The 20,047-nt window shown below is 35.6% G+C and overlaps 2 protein-coding genes across 3 annotated transcripts in view; one reads left to right on the top strand and one right to left on the bottom strand.

The window, feature by feature from the left end:
• Positions 1-2,072: 2,072 nt before the first annotated feature.
• On the top strand, positions 2,073-3,252 carry LOC130712908 (uncharacterized). Its single transcript, XM_057562725.1, has 3 exons — positions 2,073-2,375; positions 2,512-2,731; positions 2,852-3,252. The coding sequence occupies exons 1-3, from the start codon at positions 2,073-2,075 to the stop codon at positions 3,250-3,252; spliced, it is 924 nt and encodes a 307-aa protein (XP_057418708.1).
• Positions 3,253-4,546: 1,294 nt separating this feature from the next.
• The window catches only part of LOC130710163 (structural maintenance of chromosomes flexible hinge domain-containing protein GMI1), a 28,966-nt gene continuing 13,465 nt past the window's right edge, over positions 4,547-20,047 (bottom strand). Inside the window, exons 20-37 of one of the 2 annotated variants that reach the window (XM_057559323.1) lie at positions 19,121-19,142; positions 18,906-19,020; positions 15,259-15,375; positions 14,970-15,113; positions 12,364-12,464; positions 11,985-12,162; positions 11,799-11,907; positions 11,616-11,710; positions 9,911-10,009; positions 9,605-9,671; positions 9,280-9,365; positions 8,920-9,201; positions 8,706-8,849; positions 8,262-8,373; positions 7,537-7,735; positions 7,231-7,422; positions 6,766-7,086; positions 4,547-5,001 (exon numbers count right to left, since the gene is read on the bottom strand). In XM_057559323.1, coding sequence (XP_057415306.1) covers positions 4,770-5,001; positions 6,766-7,086; positions 7,231-7,422; positions 7,537-7,735; positions 8,262-8,373; positions 8,706-8,849; positions 8,920-9,201; positions 9,280-9,365; positions 9,605-9,671; positions 9,911-10,009; positions 11,616-11,710; positions 11,799-11,907; positions 11,985-12,162; positions 12,364-12,464; positions 14,970-15,113; positions 15,259-15,375; positions 18,906-19,020; positions 19,121-19,142 — 2,615 coding nt within the window. In that variant the 3' untranslated portion in view covers positions 4,547-4,769. The remainder of the gene's footprint in view (positions 5,002-6,765; positions 7,087-7,230; positions 7,423-7,536; positions 7,736-8,261; positions 8,374-8,705; positions 8,850-8,919; positions 9,202-9,279; positions 9,366-9,604; positions 9,672-9,910; positions 10,010-11,615; positions 11,711-11,798; positions 11,908-11,984; positions 12,163-12,363; positions 12,465-14,969; positions 15,114-15,258; positions 15,376-18,905; positions 19,021-19,120; positions 19,143-20,047) is intronic. The other variant, XM_057559324.1, reaches the window with a different exon arrangement.

Raw genomic sequence — 20,047 nt, forward strand, 5'->3', positions numbered from 1 at the left:
ATATTTTTCTGGGGTATTCTACAAACAACAAAGCTTATAGAGTATACAACTCTCGTACCAAGATATTGATGGAATCTATAAATGTTGTGGTTGAAGACAACCTAGAAGACATGAAAATTGCAGAGGAGATTGTTGATGATCCTTTACCTCAGTCAGATGTTGACAGACCAAATGTCTCAGACATCTGGTCAGACAATGAATCTGAAGAAGAAAATGAAAGCTTGACTCCTCAGAATAAAGGACCCTCTATTCGAATACAGAAGATTCATCCTAGGGAAAACATCATAGGGGATCTGAATGAAGGTGTCATTACTAGATCCAGAGAAGTCATCTCCAATGGGTGTTGCATTTCCAAAATTGATCCCAAGAACATCAAGGAGGCTTTGACAGATGATTAGTGGATAAATGCTATGCAAGAGGAATTAGCTCAATACAAGAGGAATGAGGTTTGGAACTTAATTCCTAGGCCTGATGGGGTAAATGTCATAGGTACCAAGTGGATTTTCAAGAACAAATCTGATGAGAATGATACTATTACCAGAAATAAGGCCAGATTGGTAGCTCAGGGATACACTCAGATTGAAGGAGTGGACTTTGATGAAACTTTTGCTCCAGTGGCTAGACTGGAATCAATCAGACTTTTGTTGGGAGTAGCATGCCTATTGAAGTTCAGACTGTTTCAAATGGATGTTAAAAGGGATTTCTTGAATGGGTATCTGAATGAAGAAGTGTACGTTGAACAACCAAAAGGTTACATTGATTCAACCTATCCAGAACATGTGTACAAGTTGAAGAAGGCTCTCTATGGATTGAAGCAAGCACCAAGGGCATGGTATGAAAGACTCACTGAATTCTTGACAAATAATGGGTACAACAAAGGTGGAATTGATAAGACTTTATTTGTGAAGAATGTCAAATGAAAGCTGATGATTGCTCAAATATATGTTAATGACATTGTTTTTTGAGGGATGTCAGACCACATCGTAGAACATTTTGTCAATCAAATGAAGTTTGAGTTTGAGATGAGCATGGTTGGTGAACTGAACTACTTCTTAAGGCTACAAGTGAAGCCGATGGAGGACTCAATTTTTATCTCTCAGAGCAAGTATGCAAAAAAGTTAGTTAAAAAGTTTAGTCTTGAAAGCGCAGCACACAAAAGAACTCCTGCATCAACTCATATCAAACTGACTAAAGATGAGAGTGGAGCTGATGTTGATGAAAGCATATACAAAAGTATGATTGGCAGTCTGCTATATCTCACTACTAGTAGACCAGACATTGCTTTTTCAGTTGGTGTGTGTGCTAGGTATCAAGCTGCACCTAAGGAGAGTCATCTCACTCAAGTAAAGAGGATTATAAAGTATATCAGTGGAACTATTGACTACGGTATCTTTTATGCTCACAACACTAATTCAAGTTTAATAAGATATTGTGATGCAGATTGGGCAGGAAATGCAGATGATAGAAAAATCACTTCAAGAGGATGTTTCTTTCTTGGGAATAATCTCATATATTGGTTCAGCAAAAAGAAAAATTTTGTTTCATTATCTACTGTTGAAGCTGAATATATAGCTGCTGGAAGTGGATGTACTCAACTATTATGGATGAAGCATATGTTGAAAGAATACAATGTCGAACAAGATGTCATGACATTGTACTGTGACAACATGAGTGCTATCAACATTTCAAAAAATCCAATCCAACATAGCAGAACCAAGCATATTGACATTTGTCATCACTTTATTAGAGATTTAGTTGAAGAGAAAATAATCATTTTTGAGCATGTGGAACCTGAGTTGTAGTTAGCAAATATTTTCAACAAGACATTGGATGTGGCTAAATTTGAGAATTTAAGAGGAAAATTAGGGATTTGCGTAATAACTTACTTATAGCAGTTATTGACACATGTCAAGGGCAACGACTATATTTCCTTCTATTTAATCTCCCTTGATCGCTTGTTGGAAGTTATCTATTCTCATTTCCTTGATCGTGCAAATGGAGATTACTCTCTCTCGCTCAAATCTCTAACCTCAAACGGTTATCTTCAAACTTCTTTTAATTTCTCCTACATCATGTCTCAAGAATCAGGAAAGAAGAATGTTGCTGGTCCCAAACCTGTCACAAATGTTCATGGTGTCAAGTTTCTTGGAATGAAGTCTTCATCGTCCACACCTTCTAGGGTGACTCGCTCCTCTGCTACAATTGCATCTCCAGAATCTTCTGGACCTGCCAAGAGGGCAAGAAGTATGAGAATCAAGCATGTTGCAACTAAGAAAGGAACTGGTAAAGCTTCTAATGCTCAGAACATTTCTGATGACTCCGTGCCTGACAACAATGTTGATGTTGGTCAAGAAGACGATGTTCCAAATGTTGAAGTAAACAAAGTGACAATGATGTTCTGGAGACCCTTGCTGATGCTGCAATAGCACCAGATGTTACACCACATGTCGAGTCTCAAGAAAAACACGGTTCTGCCACTGGTTCTGAAGAGAGATCTCATCCTCTGTGGAGGTCACTCCAAAGAAGAATCCTGAACCTTCTTCTAGAAAGGGAAAGGAAAAACAAACTGTTGCTTCTAATGATGAGGAATCTCATGAGGTACTAATCACAAAGGTTGTTGTTCCTGCTAGTGTTGTGAAGAAGGTTGCTGTCTCTGCAAGCAAGAAGATTGCAGATGGAAAGAAGAAAAAGAAGGAAGGGTCATCTCTCAAGACCCCCAAGACGTCTAGAAGTTCTCAGGTCTAAGAGTGTGAGAAGAAGAAAAAGAAAGAAAAGAAGAAAGAGAAGGCTAAAGCCACTGCTGGAAGAAAAAGAAAGCATGTCTCTGAATCTGACTCTGACTCTGAGTCAGATGTCGTGCCAGATGTCCCATACATCTCAACCACTGCAAGGAAGAGAGTGAAAGGGAGGAGAATTCCTACCAATGTTCCTGATGCTCTAGTGGATAATGTGTCGCTCCACTCTGCAAATTTTGCACAGAGGTGGAAGTTTGTGGTTCATAGGAGGCTGGCTGTTGAAAGAGAACTTCATGAAGATGCCTTGGAACTCAAGGAGATTGTGGATCTGTTGACTGAAGTTGGCTTGATGAAGATTGTCAAGGATATTGGCAGGTGTTTTGACCAATTGGTCAGGGAGTTCATTCTGAATATCCACACTGACTGTGATGATGAGGACAATGCTGAGTACAAGAAGGACCACCCTTCTCAAGTAGGAAAAGCAACGTTACACAAAATCAAATTGCTACCAAAGTAGGAGACTCTCTATTGCACTCTATTTTAGCTAGATAATCTGATAATAAATTTTCTTCTCTATAGATATGAACTACTCCAACACAATCAAGCCATCCCACCCAACCTACAGCTAGCAAAAGAATCACTTTTGACCATAATATGTTTATGAGAAAACTGTTTCCAAAAGAGTAGTGCTTTCAAGATGACCTTCACTTCCACTTCGTAAGCCCAAAGGGCTCTCAATAAAAGACATTAAAGGCCAAGAATTTTCCAATCGTGATTCCTCAGCCCTACTCACTCGCATGGCCCAGCCTATATAAGGCCAAGAATAGCCTTATAACGGGCCATGCGAGTGAGAGAGAGTAGTCGAATGATCATCTAGGACTTGATCTTGCACCGCTCAAAATGCATGCAATATGACATAAAGCTTGGTTCTCTCTTCCATGAAGCATGAGAAAATCGTAAACATGTTAGTGAATAGAGAAATGATGAGAACATAGTTATATTGAAGGTATGGTGAAGAGAAATAGTAAATAATATAGTGGGTTAAGGGTTTTGCTGGTGAATAGTGAGAGCAGTGATGGTGGTTGGTGATTTAAAGAAAGATTAGATTTCTAACTCAATTAAATTTGAGATATCAATTAACAAGAATATTTTTCATTAATTTCCTATTTTTTAGAAATTTACTTATATAAAATAATAAAATGGAACTATAATGAAGTGTAAATAAATCAATACTCAATTTACTTTTTTTTTTTTTTACAAATACTCAATTTGCTCACAAGTACATTTATGTTTTTTATTTTTAGAAAATATGTTAATAGCAATGGTAAGTTTTGACCTTGAGCTAGACGTCGTTATTGTTTTATAATTTAGGCAATCGAACTAACTATTAAGTTTCCTATATTTTTCTTTAATTTCGAGAAATTCATCAGGACAATCATTATTCTAAATGTAATTATTGCAGTTGCAAAAAGAGGATTTTCTCATGTCTATTATTTTCTCATATATGGTTTTTTTTTGTTACAAATGGAACTACCTCATATATGTTACTTCAACATTAAATAATGCAAGTTCAAAATAAAAACATTAAATAGTGCTAAATTGTTTTATAAAAAATTGAATTAAATAATGCTAAACAAAGACAAAAACACAAATAAATAAAATAATTGCACTTCTATAAAAAAAAAAAAAAGCTTATCAAATTCATGTGATAAAATAAAACGAAAAACCCATATGAATTGCACAAGTCACAATACTAGTGAGCAATAAAGTATAAACGTAAAAAAAAGTAAATTATAAATAAAAAAAAAACATAAAATATAAATTGAATTTTTTTCTATCAAAAACATTCATTTCCATCTGCTGAAATCTTCCATGCCTTTTTTTTTTTGAATTAATAATAAAAACAGATAAACATATATGGTGTTCAAGAGTAGCAAAGAAAATAAAGAAACCTCAAAATTAAAGGTATATCCAAAACATATAGCGCATATCCATCAACGAAGCCTATCCGACATATTCGACAGTTCACTCAGCTTATATTCCGAAAGACTCAGTCTCAGGCACCATTCTATCAATAAGCTTAGCATACTTATTTTCTTTCTTTCTAAATTTCTTTAGATACTTCTCATGATATTTAGTTGCTACTTTGATAGTTTCTTCATTCCTCCTAAAGTCAGACTTCAATTCTTCAATCTGGGTCCAGATTGCTCTAGTTTCTGGAGGTAGATTCTTCTGGTTCACACAAGGGAAACATATAAATGGATCCCTAAAAATTAAATGATTAGTGAGTTTTGAATGAAAGAAAAAATCAGTGACAAAAATCACACATAAGTAAATATGAAGGTTAAAAGAAACAAAACAATCACAGAAATTCTAATATGTCATACATGGCAGTTTTTATAACATTATTTACAATATATATTTCAAATAACTGATGAAGTTAATAAAATTCCGACCAATAACAGGGAGAATCTTGTCATATGTCCGAGGGAGGGTATAATGAGATATACAAGACTTTCATCTTATAATAAAACGTATTGAAAATAGGGTGTTGTAATCGAGAGGGTTTTAAGAACACCGTTGTTACTTTTTATTCTTCCAATATGTTTCATCATATATCTCTTCTTTTTCATCACTGACGTTTATATGGAGTAAATCAAGAGTAACAACAATGACCGGTAAACTTAGAGAAAAATAATGAACAGAAGACATTATTTCTCTCAAAAGAGGAATTTCAAAGATGACCATTTTTCCCTTCCAAATTTTAATTTGGTTTAAGAATTTGGGTTTGGGTATTAGACTTAGGGAGGCCGAACTCAACCCAAAAGTTAGCTCAAGAGTTGAGGTTGTTCTACCCTTTATAAGCACTTATTCGGCCACATCTCTAGCCAATGTGGGACTTCTAACACACCCTCTCACGCCTAGGGCTGAATATCTGAAGCTTGGAATTAACATAAACGGGTGGCCCAAATATGGGAGGTCTCCACAACAAATGGATCTAGGATAGGCTCTGATACCATATTAGAATTAATGAATCTAGTATGGTATAATATGTGGAGAAAATGAGGTTATCTTCTATTTCATTCACGGCAGCGGCGCAAGGACACATGTTTTCCCTGGCGCACCGCATAGAGATCGCACCCTAAAGGGTTTCAACGAGTATGAGCTCACCTACTACTCTCTCACTCACAACAACACTCTTTCTCTCAATGGTCTGTCTTCTTTTCTCCATTTCTATATGGCAATGACAATGTCTTCTTTTCTTTTTTCTAAAGGGAAGTTAATTTACGCTTGAGTGTTAGAATATGCAAAAGATATCTCATAATATCTCTATCATATCATTAGAGTAGCTTATAATATCTTGGTCTTAGCTTAGAGTAATTAAGGCAGTTTAGATTATTTCGTAGATTGATGGGCTTTTACTTATTTAATTAGGATTAAGAGTATTAATAAGTTTCCTAATTTAACAAAAATCAAAAGTCTACTCATTACTATAAATATGGGTAAGTAGTTTATCTTTTAATAAAGCAGTTGTTCATAATGTAAACCCTAGCGGACTTTCACTTCCACTTCCCTTCTCTCTTCTTTTCTCCCTCATTCCTTTGCATTGTTTCTCTGAACATGGTATCAGAGCATCTATGATCAAGTGGTCTAGAGTGCGACCTTTGCCTTTTTCAGCACATGCTATGTGGGCATATGCATTGTCCACGCTTCACGCCCAAGTGGGCTCTTACGTGAAGAGATGTGTTTGAAATATAATAAAAAATTATGCAAAGTTATTCACCCAATAGCTTAAACTTTTTGGATAATTGGTTCCTAACAATACCAAAAAGTAGTAAAAAAGAGTTGTCTAAAAGACCCTAAACAAATTTGGTAACAATCACCCTAAGTTCTAGGTGGACCAATGATATTTAAGATATGTGGACCACCTAGGATTACCAATGGTCATTTGACAAGCCCTAATAAAAAGAAAACAGAGCCGAGTGAATATTGAAGATGAAACAGAGCGAGAAAGAGAGAATATAAATACCCAAAACCAAGTGAGTGAATTCCATTTTCCCTTATAATACCACCATCTAACGAAACAGCACCATCCTCTATAGAAGCACGGGCAGCTTCCATGCTCTTTTTTGTATTGTAAACTTGAAGCTTCTTGAAAAGGCTAAACAGCACTGTCTCCCGAAGCCCATGACCTGAAGCTGTCCTCGTCTGCAAGTGATTGATGTCGAGGTCAACCATATTAACTGCATAGCCCATGAAGCCTGGTGGAGTACTCCCATTTGGTAACCTAGGATTAGGCAACGCTAGCTTTCTCTGAGAGTCATTTTCTTGCAAATACCGCGTGTAAGGCCTGTCAAACCAATGCATGCACATCTCAAGGAACTAAAAAGCAGCAAGCCACAAGGCCTTATCATAAATATTTGATAAAAATATATGAAAACTTAATCATATAACAATTAAAATTACTGTCATGGCTCATTAAGCACCCTATTACCTTAATTCTTCAAAGCATATAACAAGGAAACGCTTGCTTATAGCTCTTCCAAGATCAGCTGCTTGAGCATGCAAAGCTTGCTCAGAATCGATTTCGCCATTTTGAATATAGTTCTGAAGAGAAGTTGCAGTGTCAAAAGATCTACAGATAACACCTAGCATTCTATCTTCACCAAGATACTCTGCCAACATTCTGCACATAAAAGATATAAATTCAGAAGTAAAATAGAGCCGAAATGCAAGAAATTCCTGTTTCATCTTTTATCTTTTCTTTGGGAAGTAAAAGGGGGGTGGGGATTATACAAACCTACTAAGCTGAGGTCTCTGAACGGTACCCAGGAGGGCAACGACCCCAATAATATCTTCCATAAAAGGTTGCTTTTCTTGGGTAGAAAGATCACAAAACACAGAAGATGCCCAGTTTTCCACGCGTTTAATTCTGGTCACAACTTCATCTTTCGTAAACAAAGAGTCCATATTGCCCACTTGGTAATGTTGAACCATCTCTGTGAAAAATTAAAACAGACATAAATCAAATCATTTCTGTCAAACAACCACATATCCCAAAAGGGGTAAGGGCCACATCAATGGTTTTATATTATATTCTAATACGCCCCCTCACGCAAGAGCCATTTGGGCTTGAAGCGTGGACGAATGCACAGGCCCACCTACCATGTGCTTAAATTCCACTTTTTAATTAGAACGTGAGGGGAGCAAAGATCGAGCTCTAGACCGTTAAGTTATAGAGGTTCTGATACCATGTCAAACAACCACTTATCCCAAAAGCTTAAGTTGTTGGGTAAGGTCCACATCGATGGTTTTATATTAAATTCTAACAATTTATTTATTTTGATCAATTTTTAGTTTAAGACGTTAACAGGAAAAAACTAGCATTCATAAATGCACAGTGGCATCAACAGATATAACTCAAGACATCAAGTACCAAAATTTCATCCAATAAACATTATATTAAATACTCTATGCCCTATCTAGCTTTAATAACAACAGCTAAAAATAGAGAGAGAAAAGAACCCAGTAGTTTGAACATCTCTTGCTCAGCTTCGGCCTTTCCTTCATTATAAAGATTAAGACGCTTTTCAAGTTTAGCAATTTTCTCACCCAATCTGATGAGTTCACCAAGTTTCTGCAAACAACATGCACATGAAGACAGACGTTTTGAAGAAAAGAATTTATTGAAAGAGACTAAAAAGCGTAAACAAATAGTTTTCTGTAACCAAACAATGACTATGTAAGATGTATAAAAACAACCGCAAAACTTTCATACTTCACCTAAACATAAACCCAATCTCACACTATCACCTAAACATTTCAGGAGATAGTCCATGACTGACACTATTCAACAAGTTCAGTGTATCATGAATTACTACAATTCATGATAAAAAAACACAAAGGACATTCTTTATTCACAGATTAAACACTCATATCAAAGAACAAAGCAGAATTCAACTTTGATACCTTGTCATCATTATCATTATTTACAACGGAAAGCATTAAGTTACATTCTTGGTTAAGTACTGGATCATCTTGCAGGAATATGATACTCTTATTGGGGGTTGGAGGTAGATCGAACTTCTTGTTTGGTGTTTTAAAAACAGGAACCTGCACACAAATCTTAACAGTTATTATTCGAAGCGAGGCCAAAAATAGGTAAAGACATAAATGATATAACCTGAACAATTAGACAGAGCTCTGAATATTGCGAATGAGCAGCTTCAAAGCAAAAAATCCCATCGTTCACTGGAATACGGATTAAAGGGACAGTACAGCGTCCATGCATAAAAGTGTAGCGAACAGATTCCTCTGCATTTAACAAGTCCGACTTAATTGTAAGCATATGAAACTGGCCATCTTTATCGCTGTGATGAATCTTTCTATCTACTTCTCCATCAGGATTGACAATTTCAAAATCAATGTTTTCCAAGTGACCACCAGCAGCACAAAAATCAGGCACCTGAATTCATGTAATAACCATTGAAACAAACGGGAAAAAAAGCTATTTACACTTTTACAAAGGTGATGAAAAACCAACCCCTGATGCAATTCTCAAAATCCTTCTCACAGTTGAAAAATCCTGCTTGACCATTGTTTTATTTTCAAACGTAATACATATGGACACTGCACCATGAAGCAAACAAATTAGACCATGAGGTGGAAATAAGAAAAATCGAAAACATTAAAACAACATAGTGAATCTGCATAAAATAGTTGTCAAGACAAGTCTTCACAGCTTTCAAAAAAGAAAACAACTTACAACAATGTAGAAGATTTAAAAGTTAGAGGGAATAATGAAAGTTACTAAGGGCAGCCAATTAAGACCAGTAGCTTAGCTGATATCAAAACTAAATAGTACGTACCATTTTCTCCATAACCTGCTGTCAATTTCAGTAGACCACTAAGATTAATTCTTCCTTCTTCATCCACCTGTATATAAGAATTTTGATAGACCAATTATATCTCATAAGATTAAATCTAAGGGTTCCCAAGTCCCAACTAAGCTCGGTTACCAAAACAGTTAACATAGTTCTGACAGAGTCCTAACAGTGTAAAATAATTAAATAAAAAGAAGGAAAAAGGATAATCAGTGTCATTATATTGATACGATGATATAAACATATATACATGTTTATCACAGTACACCATAGTTGGTACAAAAGCATTACCTGGTGCACTGTACCTAAATGATTCAGTAGGATGAATCCAGTCAGAGTAATAGTAACCTCCAATCCTTTAGGAACATGGTTTCCATAACTATCAAACATCTGAATGATACACATCAATATGTCAGCCAGAAATTACCATTAATGCAATTCCGAATAATACATAAAAATTACAATAACTAAAAGCTTCTGATTAACTCTTCAAGGAGATTAAAAATAAATAAACAACCAATTTTATACAAAAAAAAACGTATGAACTCAAGGTCCACTTGATTGTTTGCATGGTATGAACTCAAGATCCCCTTGAATAAGCGCTTATTCCATAAGCTATGAGTCCAACATTAATAGTAAGCCATCAAAACCATTTGTTGGGTTGCCTTATTGACTTTTTACAGTAGAATAATCACTATTAATGGCTGTGATGACTTACTGGACCATCTAAAGTAAACTATCTTACTTTAGAGGAGCTAAATCCAAACATGTTAAATATATAGAAATTCAGATACCAATCAAAAAGATACACTATGAAACTCTTAACACAAGATTTCAATATTGTTGTCTATAGATTGCTGTCACATAGCGACCCTTGGACACTACAGGTTTTCCAGAGGGTTTAGTTTTTAGTAGCTGTCACGGCAGCTATAGAAAAAGAAAATGTAGCGGTGTGGCATCTGATGGGACTTGTGAAAACTAAGAAATTCCCCTCAACTGATAATGTTAGGCTTTTTTTACTTTAGAATTAATCCAAAAAAGGCCCTGTTTGAGAAAACCCTCACTCCTTTGTGCTTTTCATCCTTTCGCCATCCAAGTAGACCGACCAATCGGGCGACCAAACTGTTGACCTGCTAAGGCTTTCATCAGCTCATACTCCAACATGAAAGTGCTGATTGTCTGCCTGCTGTCTTAGCTCTTGATCTTGAAACAAATGTTTACAAGTTGCAACTTAAGAATCACCCTATCTCCAGCCACTAGATCAAGTGGTTTTTGCTGCATATTGCTTGTTTGCTTCATCTACTCACCATGAAAAGCAATACTGTTTCGTAGAACCAAACATATGATGAGCCCAAAAGATCTTTTGTGATAGAAATAGTGGTCTCAGCACTGAAAATCAACACTATTTCATGAGACCCAAGTTTTAAAGGATACATCGAATGATGCCTCAAGATCTGTTCTTGCCTCATTGTACAGGTCCAAGTCTTGGCGGGGCTTCGTGACATTTTACCTTGGTTATACTTTGTTTGTTTGAGGTGATTTTAGATGGAGAGAGGTTTCTAACATTGTTAGGTAGAAGAGAGTGATAGCGGGAAGAGAGAAATAATATGTGGGACCCACCAACTTTTGGGGGTCTCTCTAATTTGAAAAGTGCGGAAGAGAGTAAGTTTTTTTACACACTTTCCCATTTTATCCCTCCATTAATATCATATTTATTTATAAATGTTTATTTATTCAAGGTAAAAATATCATTTCTTAACAAAGTATAATCTCTTCTTCCATTCTCTACCCAACCAAACAAAAAAAACGAAGACACGCCTCATTCTTTCTCTTGTCTTTCAATCATACCAAACAACTACAAAATCCTATTTAATGCACCTTGACAGTTGAGCGAAGCACCCATCCAAGAATAAGTAAAACCGGAGAAATTAGATAATGCCAAAATATATAACATTCAACATTATAACATTCAACATTTATACACATTCTAAAATACCTCCAACATAAACTCTTCAAAAATGTAACCTGGTACTAGTTGATCTTCAGTTATTTTTGGCTTCAGTTCAACAAGTTTAAGAACACCTGGATAAACTGAATATGAAACATAAAACAAAGATGAGCAAACCAGAAAACAAACTCATTTCCAGATGAAGAAGAAGTCAACATCAATAATGAGCACCTCGACATGGAACTGAAAGCACAAATGGGATACTTTTTGATTCAATAAACAAAGAAGTTCTGTAGCTTGGCCGTATCTTGTCAAGTTCATTACTTATGACCATTGCATCCTATGACATGTACCAAAACAATTCAATAGGCGTTTTCTTTCAAGCTATAAGAAAAAAGAATTACATAACTAGCATACCTCAATTTTTAAAGTCAGTTTGTCAGAAGTAATCGTATTTTTCATTCCACAAACATCAAAGTGCAAGTTATTAGCTGTCTTAATTTTGATTGTTACATCCGAAATTGATTGAAAAGGTACTCGTTTATCTTGGCTGTCATAACCTGCAATGGCTAAGGTTGGAAAAGGAGAACCAACCCTGTCCAGAAATTATAATCAATTCAACAAGGGCATATTAATGTAAACATATGATAGATCAGAAGTTTAACAGTACATGTGCAGGAATGTAAAATTACAGAATATATTAGAATAAGGAAAACAGCTATGTCTGAACTAGTACATCACTGGAAAAAACTATAAAAGTTTTGCTGTGAAAAGACGTTATCTAAAGTGATCGTACCTCACATCTATTCGGTCACCAGTTTGAAGGGTAAACTTCACAGCAGCAAGAGAAGGCTTCACAATCACGTTTCTCTCATAACTTTGACAATTTGAATCAATCTAGTAGACAAATTACCAAGAAAACTTAATGCATGACGCTTCCAAAAAAAAAAAGAGCAGAAGAGAAAATCAGTTTGTGCTGCTAGACAACAGAACATAGGAATAAATGAAAATCAGCCCTGCAAAACATATTAGGCAATTTGCATGTATAGGTAGAAAGAAAAGTCAACCACTAAAGGTATGTTTGGGGGTATTCGTTCATTCATCCCAGAGCAAACGGATAATAGCACACATTTCATGGTAAATGTTTTTATTGATTTACCTAGTGACCAGAATTTTTTATTGATTAAGATAAAAGTATATTAGGGTAACGTGGAGAAGCTTGTGGAAATCGGTTAAGGTGGTATGGACATATACAAAGAAGACCTTTGGAGGCACCGGTGAGAAGGGTTGATAACATGGTATTTAGTCCTGTGAAGAGAGGTAGAGGGAGGCCAAAAAGAACTTGGGGAAATATTGTTAAAAATAAACTACTCCCTCCGTTCCTAATTATAAGCCCTAATACAAAAAATTGCGCTTATTAATATGTGTCATTTTCTCTCACTAATTAATGCTAGGTGATAATTAAAACTTTGGAATTGAAAACACACAATTAATGTGAGGGTTATAAATGGAAGAGTAGAATACTTTTTGCTAGATTATTGTAGAAGGTCTTATATTTTGGAACATGAAAAATCTAAAACTAGGTCTTATAATTAGGAACGGAGGGAGTAACTATCAATAATATCTCTTATACACTGGTTTTTATGGAGTTCAATGGTGTAGTGTGATTCATATAGCCGACCTTATTAAGTGGGACAAGGTTTTTTGTTGTGGTTAAATAAGATGAAAGTTTGTTAATGTTGCACTCAACTGGTATCCAAACATACTAAACAATTAACATTTTTATGATAATACCAAATTTCATTTAATTTTTTGTACATATAGAAATACCAAATTTAAAATAACATCTCAGCCTACTTTTAACAAAAATTTTGTAGCCACTTTAGCATGTAAATGGTTTTGCAGTAGGAAGTCTGATGAACATTGACCTCCAATTAGGAAGGTTTATGAGAGGAGAAATAGGAGAAAGGCTATAGCCTAGTTAAATAGGGATAACTAAAATTGTAGGCAGTTATTGCCAGCTGGATCAGTTAGTTAGTTCAGTTACTGTTAAGTCAGTTGGGGAAGGGTATAAATAAAGGGAAAGGAGAAGTTAGAGTCAGTTAGATATTCAGTTGGAAATAGGAGAGACTGGACTCTCGAATATTCCAGAGGGAAACTAGGGTTCTTCATTCACCATTATTGTACTCTGAGCTTTGATTCTCAGTTTCTGTGAATCACAGTTCCAATTCCATCAATAAAATCTCAGTTCTTGTTCTTGAGTTCATCAAAGTCTCATAAACACTACAGGATCAATGCAAAAAGAGTAGCTTGAGAGTTTAAAATTCTAGCAATTTTAGAAGGTCAATTTAGCTTCCATATAAAAAAGTCACTTCTCAAGGAATGTGTTAACATTCTGAAGGAAGGACCTAAAGAAAAAAATGTATTAGAGGATGAGCAAAAAAGGTATGTTGCTAGCTATATTCTTAGCTGGTATAATGCAAGCAAAGAGACATTTCTACGACAGAATTGCAGTTGCGGTTAGTGATTTCTTTTGCATACAGCATACCCAACATAACCCTTCACAATGTTATGGTAACATAAACATGTCCTTTATAGAAAGATGTTAAGTTTCTCAAAATATCCATCTGAAAATTGTTTAATTTTTCTTAAATTTTCCCTTTGTTGAGTCCAGATTATATTCAAGTTAGTTGTGAAAAATTTATATAATGAAGTCAATATCAGCAGTGGCATAAATGTTAAATAAAAAATGTGCCTGCATTACAGCTAAAACCAACACAGATTCAGCGATTTCTTGTTTTTACAGCAAGATTAAAGACCTACCGTCAGCGGACATATAAACAGGATCACATAAAAATATATAGTTTAACAGCTTAACTAAAGGAATATAGGCCAGATCAGTTATGAGCTCAAGAAACCTCTTTGACAAAAAGAAACATGAAAAGCTATATATGTGCAATACAGGTGTTGATTAAGAAGAACATTTGTAATCGAATTTTTCGTAAACCAGTACAGTTCAAGAATTGTAATCAGTATTTTTTTTGTAAATTTGGCGAATAAATTAAAAACTATGCAAATGCCAAAACAATTTACAGGAGAGAAGAATGGAAAAAAATAATACTAAGCCCAAAAACTACAGAATCTTTGTAATGGTTTGAACACAGCAAATCAATCAAAGCAGGAGATTTCTGCTGTTTCTTATTAACTTGATTATCCCATTTAGTACTTTTGACAGCTACGACTTGATTAGAAATCATATATCTTTCCAACTGCATAATATAAAATTTAGGATATACAGCCATTTTCTTAAAGCTTAAATAAATGATTAGAAGATTGTAATTTTGAAGAATATAGTGAAAGAAACTTTCTATCAGCAGAATGGGAAGAAATAAATATACCAACCCCATCAACCTCCGAATCTTGGTAATGGTCTGAACCCAGCAAATCAATCAAAGCAGGAGATTTCTGTTGTTTCCTATTAACTCGATTATCCCATTTAGTACTTTCGACAGCTACGAGCTGCATAGAAATCATACGTCCTTCCAACTGCATAGTAAAAAATTTAGGATATACAGTTATTATCTTAGAGTTTAAATAAATGATTTGAAGATTGTGCAAAAAAACGATTGTTTGAAGAATATAGTGAAAGATAAATTCTATCAGCAGAATGGGACAAAATAATAATACTAACCCCATCAACCTCTGAATCGTGGTAATGGTCTGAACCCAGCAAGTCAATCAAAGCAGGAGATTTCTGTTGTTTCTTCTTAAGACGATTTTCCCATTCAATACTTGCAACAGCTACGAGCTGTAACACGTTAAAATCCTTAGATAGCACATATCCTTCCAACTCCATAAAATAAACTTCAGTAAAAAAAAATTGTAGATTGTGCAATAAAGCAATTAACATTTTGAAGAATTTATATAAAGGGAAATATAATTTCTATTCAAATGAAATTATAAAAAAAATTGAGAAACCAGAGAGAAAACTGAGAAGAATTTTATTGATTCTCTCTGAATCTGAAGAAGAAACAGAGGAAACTCACAAGCTCACAGAACAAGTCACTGGTTATTTGAGACAGGTCTCTCCACAACTCTCAACAACCCAAAACTGACTCTAACTACCCTGCTAATCAACCTTTATAGTAGGTAGTTAACAGTTACAATTTGCAAACAGAATATTACGCCTCCCTGGAGTTAGTTACAGAGTTATTATTCCCTGCTACTCCTCTCTCCCTCCTAACATAGACCTTCCTACAAAGTAGTTTGGGTCCAAAATGACTTGAAACTCTTGATGAGACGAAGCATAGTCTCTGCTGCTCCTCCTCTCTCCTCCGCTGCTTTCCTCACCGGTGCGGCTTGAAGAGGCGAAGCATAGTTGCCGGCTCGCCGCTGCTCCTCCTCTCTCCCATGTTGGATGTTGGTTCTTCTTGTTTTCTTTGGTGGTGACTGCAAACAAGGCTGTGTTGTTCAATTTTAGTCACCATCCCCTCCAAAAGTCTATCCTTTCCTTCTTCTTCCCTTGTTCACTTGTTACCCGTGAAAACCGACCAGTCCAACCCGTCCACCAACCCAACCCGCACCCGAGTTCCGATTCTTGATTCGGTCGAAAATGGGTTAAGATATCCTTGATTTAAAACCGTCCAAACCCGACAAGTCTGACCCGAACCCGCCCGATGCTCAGCCCTAGTCCTTATGATGAAATGGCTGCCAAAAAGATCACGTCACCACCTCTGAATAGCCCTTACCACAGCCATCAATTCCCTTTCATAAACAGATTTCCTCTGCCCTTGATCAGATATGATGGAACTCCAAAATGCCAAGGGCCTTCACACCTGTAAAAGGACGACCCCAGTCTCTCAATAACAAAAGTTATTGAAAATCAGGGACTGCCAAAGCTGGCAGGTCAATCATGGCATGCTTGAGCTGGTCAAAAGCTAGTCGTGCCTCCTTACTCCACACAAAACTATTCTTTTTCAAGTAGCAAAGTCAGGGGTCTAGCAATCTTCCCATATCCTTTCACAAACCTTCTATAGTAGCCTGTGAGCCCCAAAAATCCCCTTAACCCCTTGACATCCTCATGGGGCAGTTGCTGCCCCATGAGAAATAATCCAAATACTCTAATTTCAATTGGCCAAACAAACACTAATATTATGGCCCAAATACTCTAATTTCAATTTCAACCCATTCTGAAACAGTAGTTCAAAGATCTACCTCAATTGAATAATGTGGTCTTCCAGATACAGACTATACACCAAAATGTCATAAAAAAAAAGACCAAAACAAATTTCCTCAGTTGGGGCTTCAAAACCTCATTCATCAAAGCTTGAAAAGTGGATGGGGCAATAGTGAGCCCAAAAGGCATCACTAAAAATTCAGTGGCCTTCATGGGTCCTAAAAGCTGTTTTTTCTATGTCACAAGCGGTTTTTAGCCTCCCCCAATTTATAAAGCAACTCATCAATTATAAGGATGGGGAATTTATTGGGTATGGTAATCTTGTGAAAAGCCCGGTAGTCAATGCAAAATCTCCAGCTACCATCCTTCTTTTTAACTAAGATAACTAGACTAGAAAATTGGCTAATGCTAGGTCTGAATATTCCAACATCTAACATTTCCTTGACTAACTTCTCTATTTCAGATTTTTGGTAGTGGGGACACCGGTATGGCCTGATATTTGGAATTGCAGCTCCCTCTTGCAAGTGAATGGCATGATCCTGCACTCTACTGGGAGGTAAATCCCCCATCAACCCTTGCAACTGCTCAGGTACAGCTACCAACTCTTCTTGTACCTCAGCCAGATGCTGAAATTCCACCCAAAACCCCTCAGCCTGTTGCTGCAGAGCCTTAACCAAGGAAGATAAAGAAGCATTCTTCCTAATGAGACCAAGTTCACCTCTCAGCAACACCTTCTCCCCCACATGAAATCTCAGACTCAGCTCCTCAAAATTTGCTCTAATGTGCCCCAAACTTGCAAACCATTACAAACCTAGAACCACATCTAGTCCCCCCAAATTAAACAGAAAAAACTCTTGTTCAATTGGGATGTGTTGAATACTTAATTGAACATCCCTGCACTTCCCTTGACATTCCACCTTATGTCCATCTTCAAGCTCTACCATATAAGGAGTTTCCACCACTGGAAAATGCGCAGAAGACATTAATTCTTGAGAAATGAAATTGTGTGAAACACCACAATCCACCAGAACAATCACTCTCAGTTGTCCCAATTCCCCCCAAACTTTCAAGGACATTCTAGAGGTAAACTCGGCTATGCTCTTGAGAGACAATTGGAACATTTGGGCTTCTTATTTGTCGACTTGGAAAATACGCTTTTTCCAACTCCTCAACCTCCTCTTCTGCCCGCCGCAATGGCGCGCTATTGACAACCCTGCTCCAAACTCTTCTTGACCATAGAAATTCGATACCACATCTCCTGCATGGAGCTCTGATACCAATTGATAAACCAGAGAGAAAACTGAGAAGAATTTTATTGATTCTCTCGGAACCTGAAGAAGAAACAGAGGAAACTGACAAGCTTACAGAACAAGCCACTGGTTATTCGAGAGACCAGTCTCTCCACAACTCTCAACAACCCAAAACTGACGCTATCTACCCTACTAATCAACCTTTATAGTAGGTAGTTAACAGTTACAATTTGCTAACAGAATATTAACCCTCTCTAGAGAGTTATTATTCCCTGCTACTCCCTCTCCCTCCTAACACAGACCTTCCTACTAAGTAGATTGGGTCCACGATGACTTGAAACTCCTGCTTCTCCTTCAGGTCCACAATGACTTGAAACTCCCTAAGCCTCAGGTCCACGATGACTTGAAACTCCTGCTACTCCTCTCTTCCTCCTAACATAGACCTTCCTAATTAAAGGTCTACTTATCAAAAGTGCATTCAATTTTAAAAATCAATTATAATATTTTTAATGTGTTAATTTTAATTTGAGATGCACAAAATAAGAATATATATATATATATATATATATATATATATATTTCTGACTATTTTCAAAAGGTAATTTAAGTAACTTCGTGAAATAAACTGCAATTATCCTTTAAAATCAAAAGATAATTTATATAAAATCTCTAAACAAAATCAACTTTTTCTCACAACTTTAGAATCACTTTTCATTTAAATTTTCACATACAACTAAAAAAATTCTATTGTTCCCTGAATCTAATCAAAATAGTTTCCCAATTTCTTTTTTCATATTCAGACTTACTTATAATCTTAAACAGATTAAAAAAGATTAAAAAAACATTTTTTTTCAAAATAAAAGTATCTTTTGTTGATAAAAAACACGAAACAATCAGACTCATAGTTACGACCTTTCCAGAGTCGATCACGCCGATAGGTATAGACATAGAACCACGAATTTCCAAACTTGCATTTTCATCAGTGACTGAGAGGAGACATCCATTTTTGTCTGGAATATCCATTGACCTTTAAAATCAAACAAGAAGCAGTGATAATTCTGGAGGTGCAACAATTTTAGAGGAAACACTGGCTTAGAGAAGGTTTTGCAAAAATGTGTACAACTAACCTGCATATGATTCGGGAGTCTCCTATTAACAAAACGAAAATAAAAGTGGTCAGCTTTAATCATGTTATCATAACATAATTTCAAATGTGAAGTTAATATCTTGGTTACAGCATATTATTTTTTATTTATATAGTTAATATAGTTCAGTTGAAAGGGAATAAAGTGTTTAGCTTTTTGTTGCTTCTTCTTTAATTTTAGTACAATAGGACCAGTCCGCAGTTTAAAATTAAACCACAGTCATAGGATGTAATTATATTTCAAAGTATGAACTAAACGACATAATTTCAGTTTCGCTACTTTTAGGTCTTAGAATTTAATAGTTATATAAACAAATTTTAGACAAACTTCCAATCAAATTCCATAACTTTACATTCTTGGGTTATTTTTAATTTTAATATAATTATAAAATGTAAAGAGGGTGAAAGAAGAATGGACGTCCATGTAAAACTTGTGCAGTTATTAAATTCTTTTTTTTAATAGACATATAAACATTACAGTTAAACATTAAAAATTAAAATCAACCGACAATTACAAAGACAGACAACTGATGGGGAACTCGCCGCTGTCTGTTCGGATAAATCTCTATCAAGAGTAAAATTACATGAGTTTGAATTTCTGTTAGTTTTCATGTACTTTCAACAAAGGTTTTAGGAGATTGTAACGGAAATTCAAACACAAAGTAAAAGTAACACAATTATTTGTATGCATATAAAATCAATTCTAATGTAGATGGAATTGGGTTTCAAAAACAAAATGTAGATGGAATTGACTCTACAACTAATAGTTGAAACTTTTACATTTTCCGTTGACAAAAACAATTTTAGATAAGCAACCCACACGAAATATCTACCTCAACACCTTAAAAGAGACTACAGTTGTTTAAACTTTAAAATATCATAACAAAAGACATCAATTTTATTAAACTTA

This window comes from Lotus japonicus, chromosome 4 (genome assembly GCF_012489685.1).
Source record: "Lotus japonicus ecotype B-129 chromosome 4, LjGifu_v1.2".
Lineage (NCBI taxonomy): Eukaryota > Viridiplantae > Streptophyta > Magnoliopsida > Fabales > Fabaceae > Lotus > Lotus japonicus.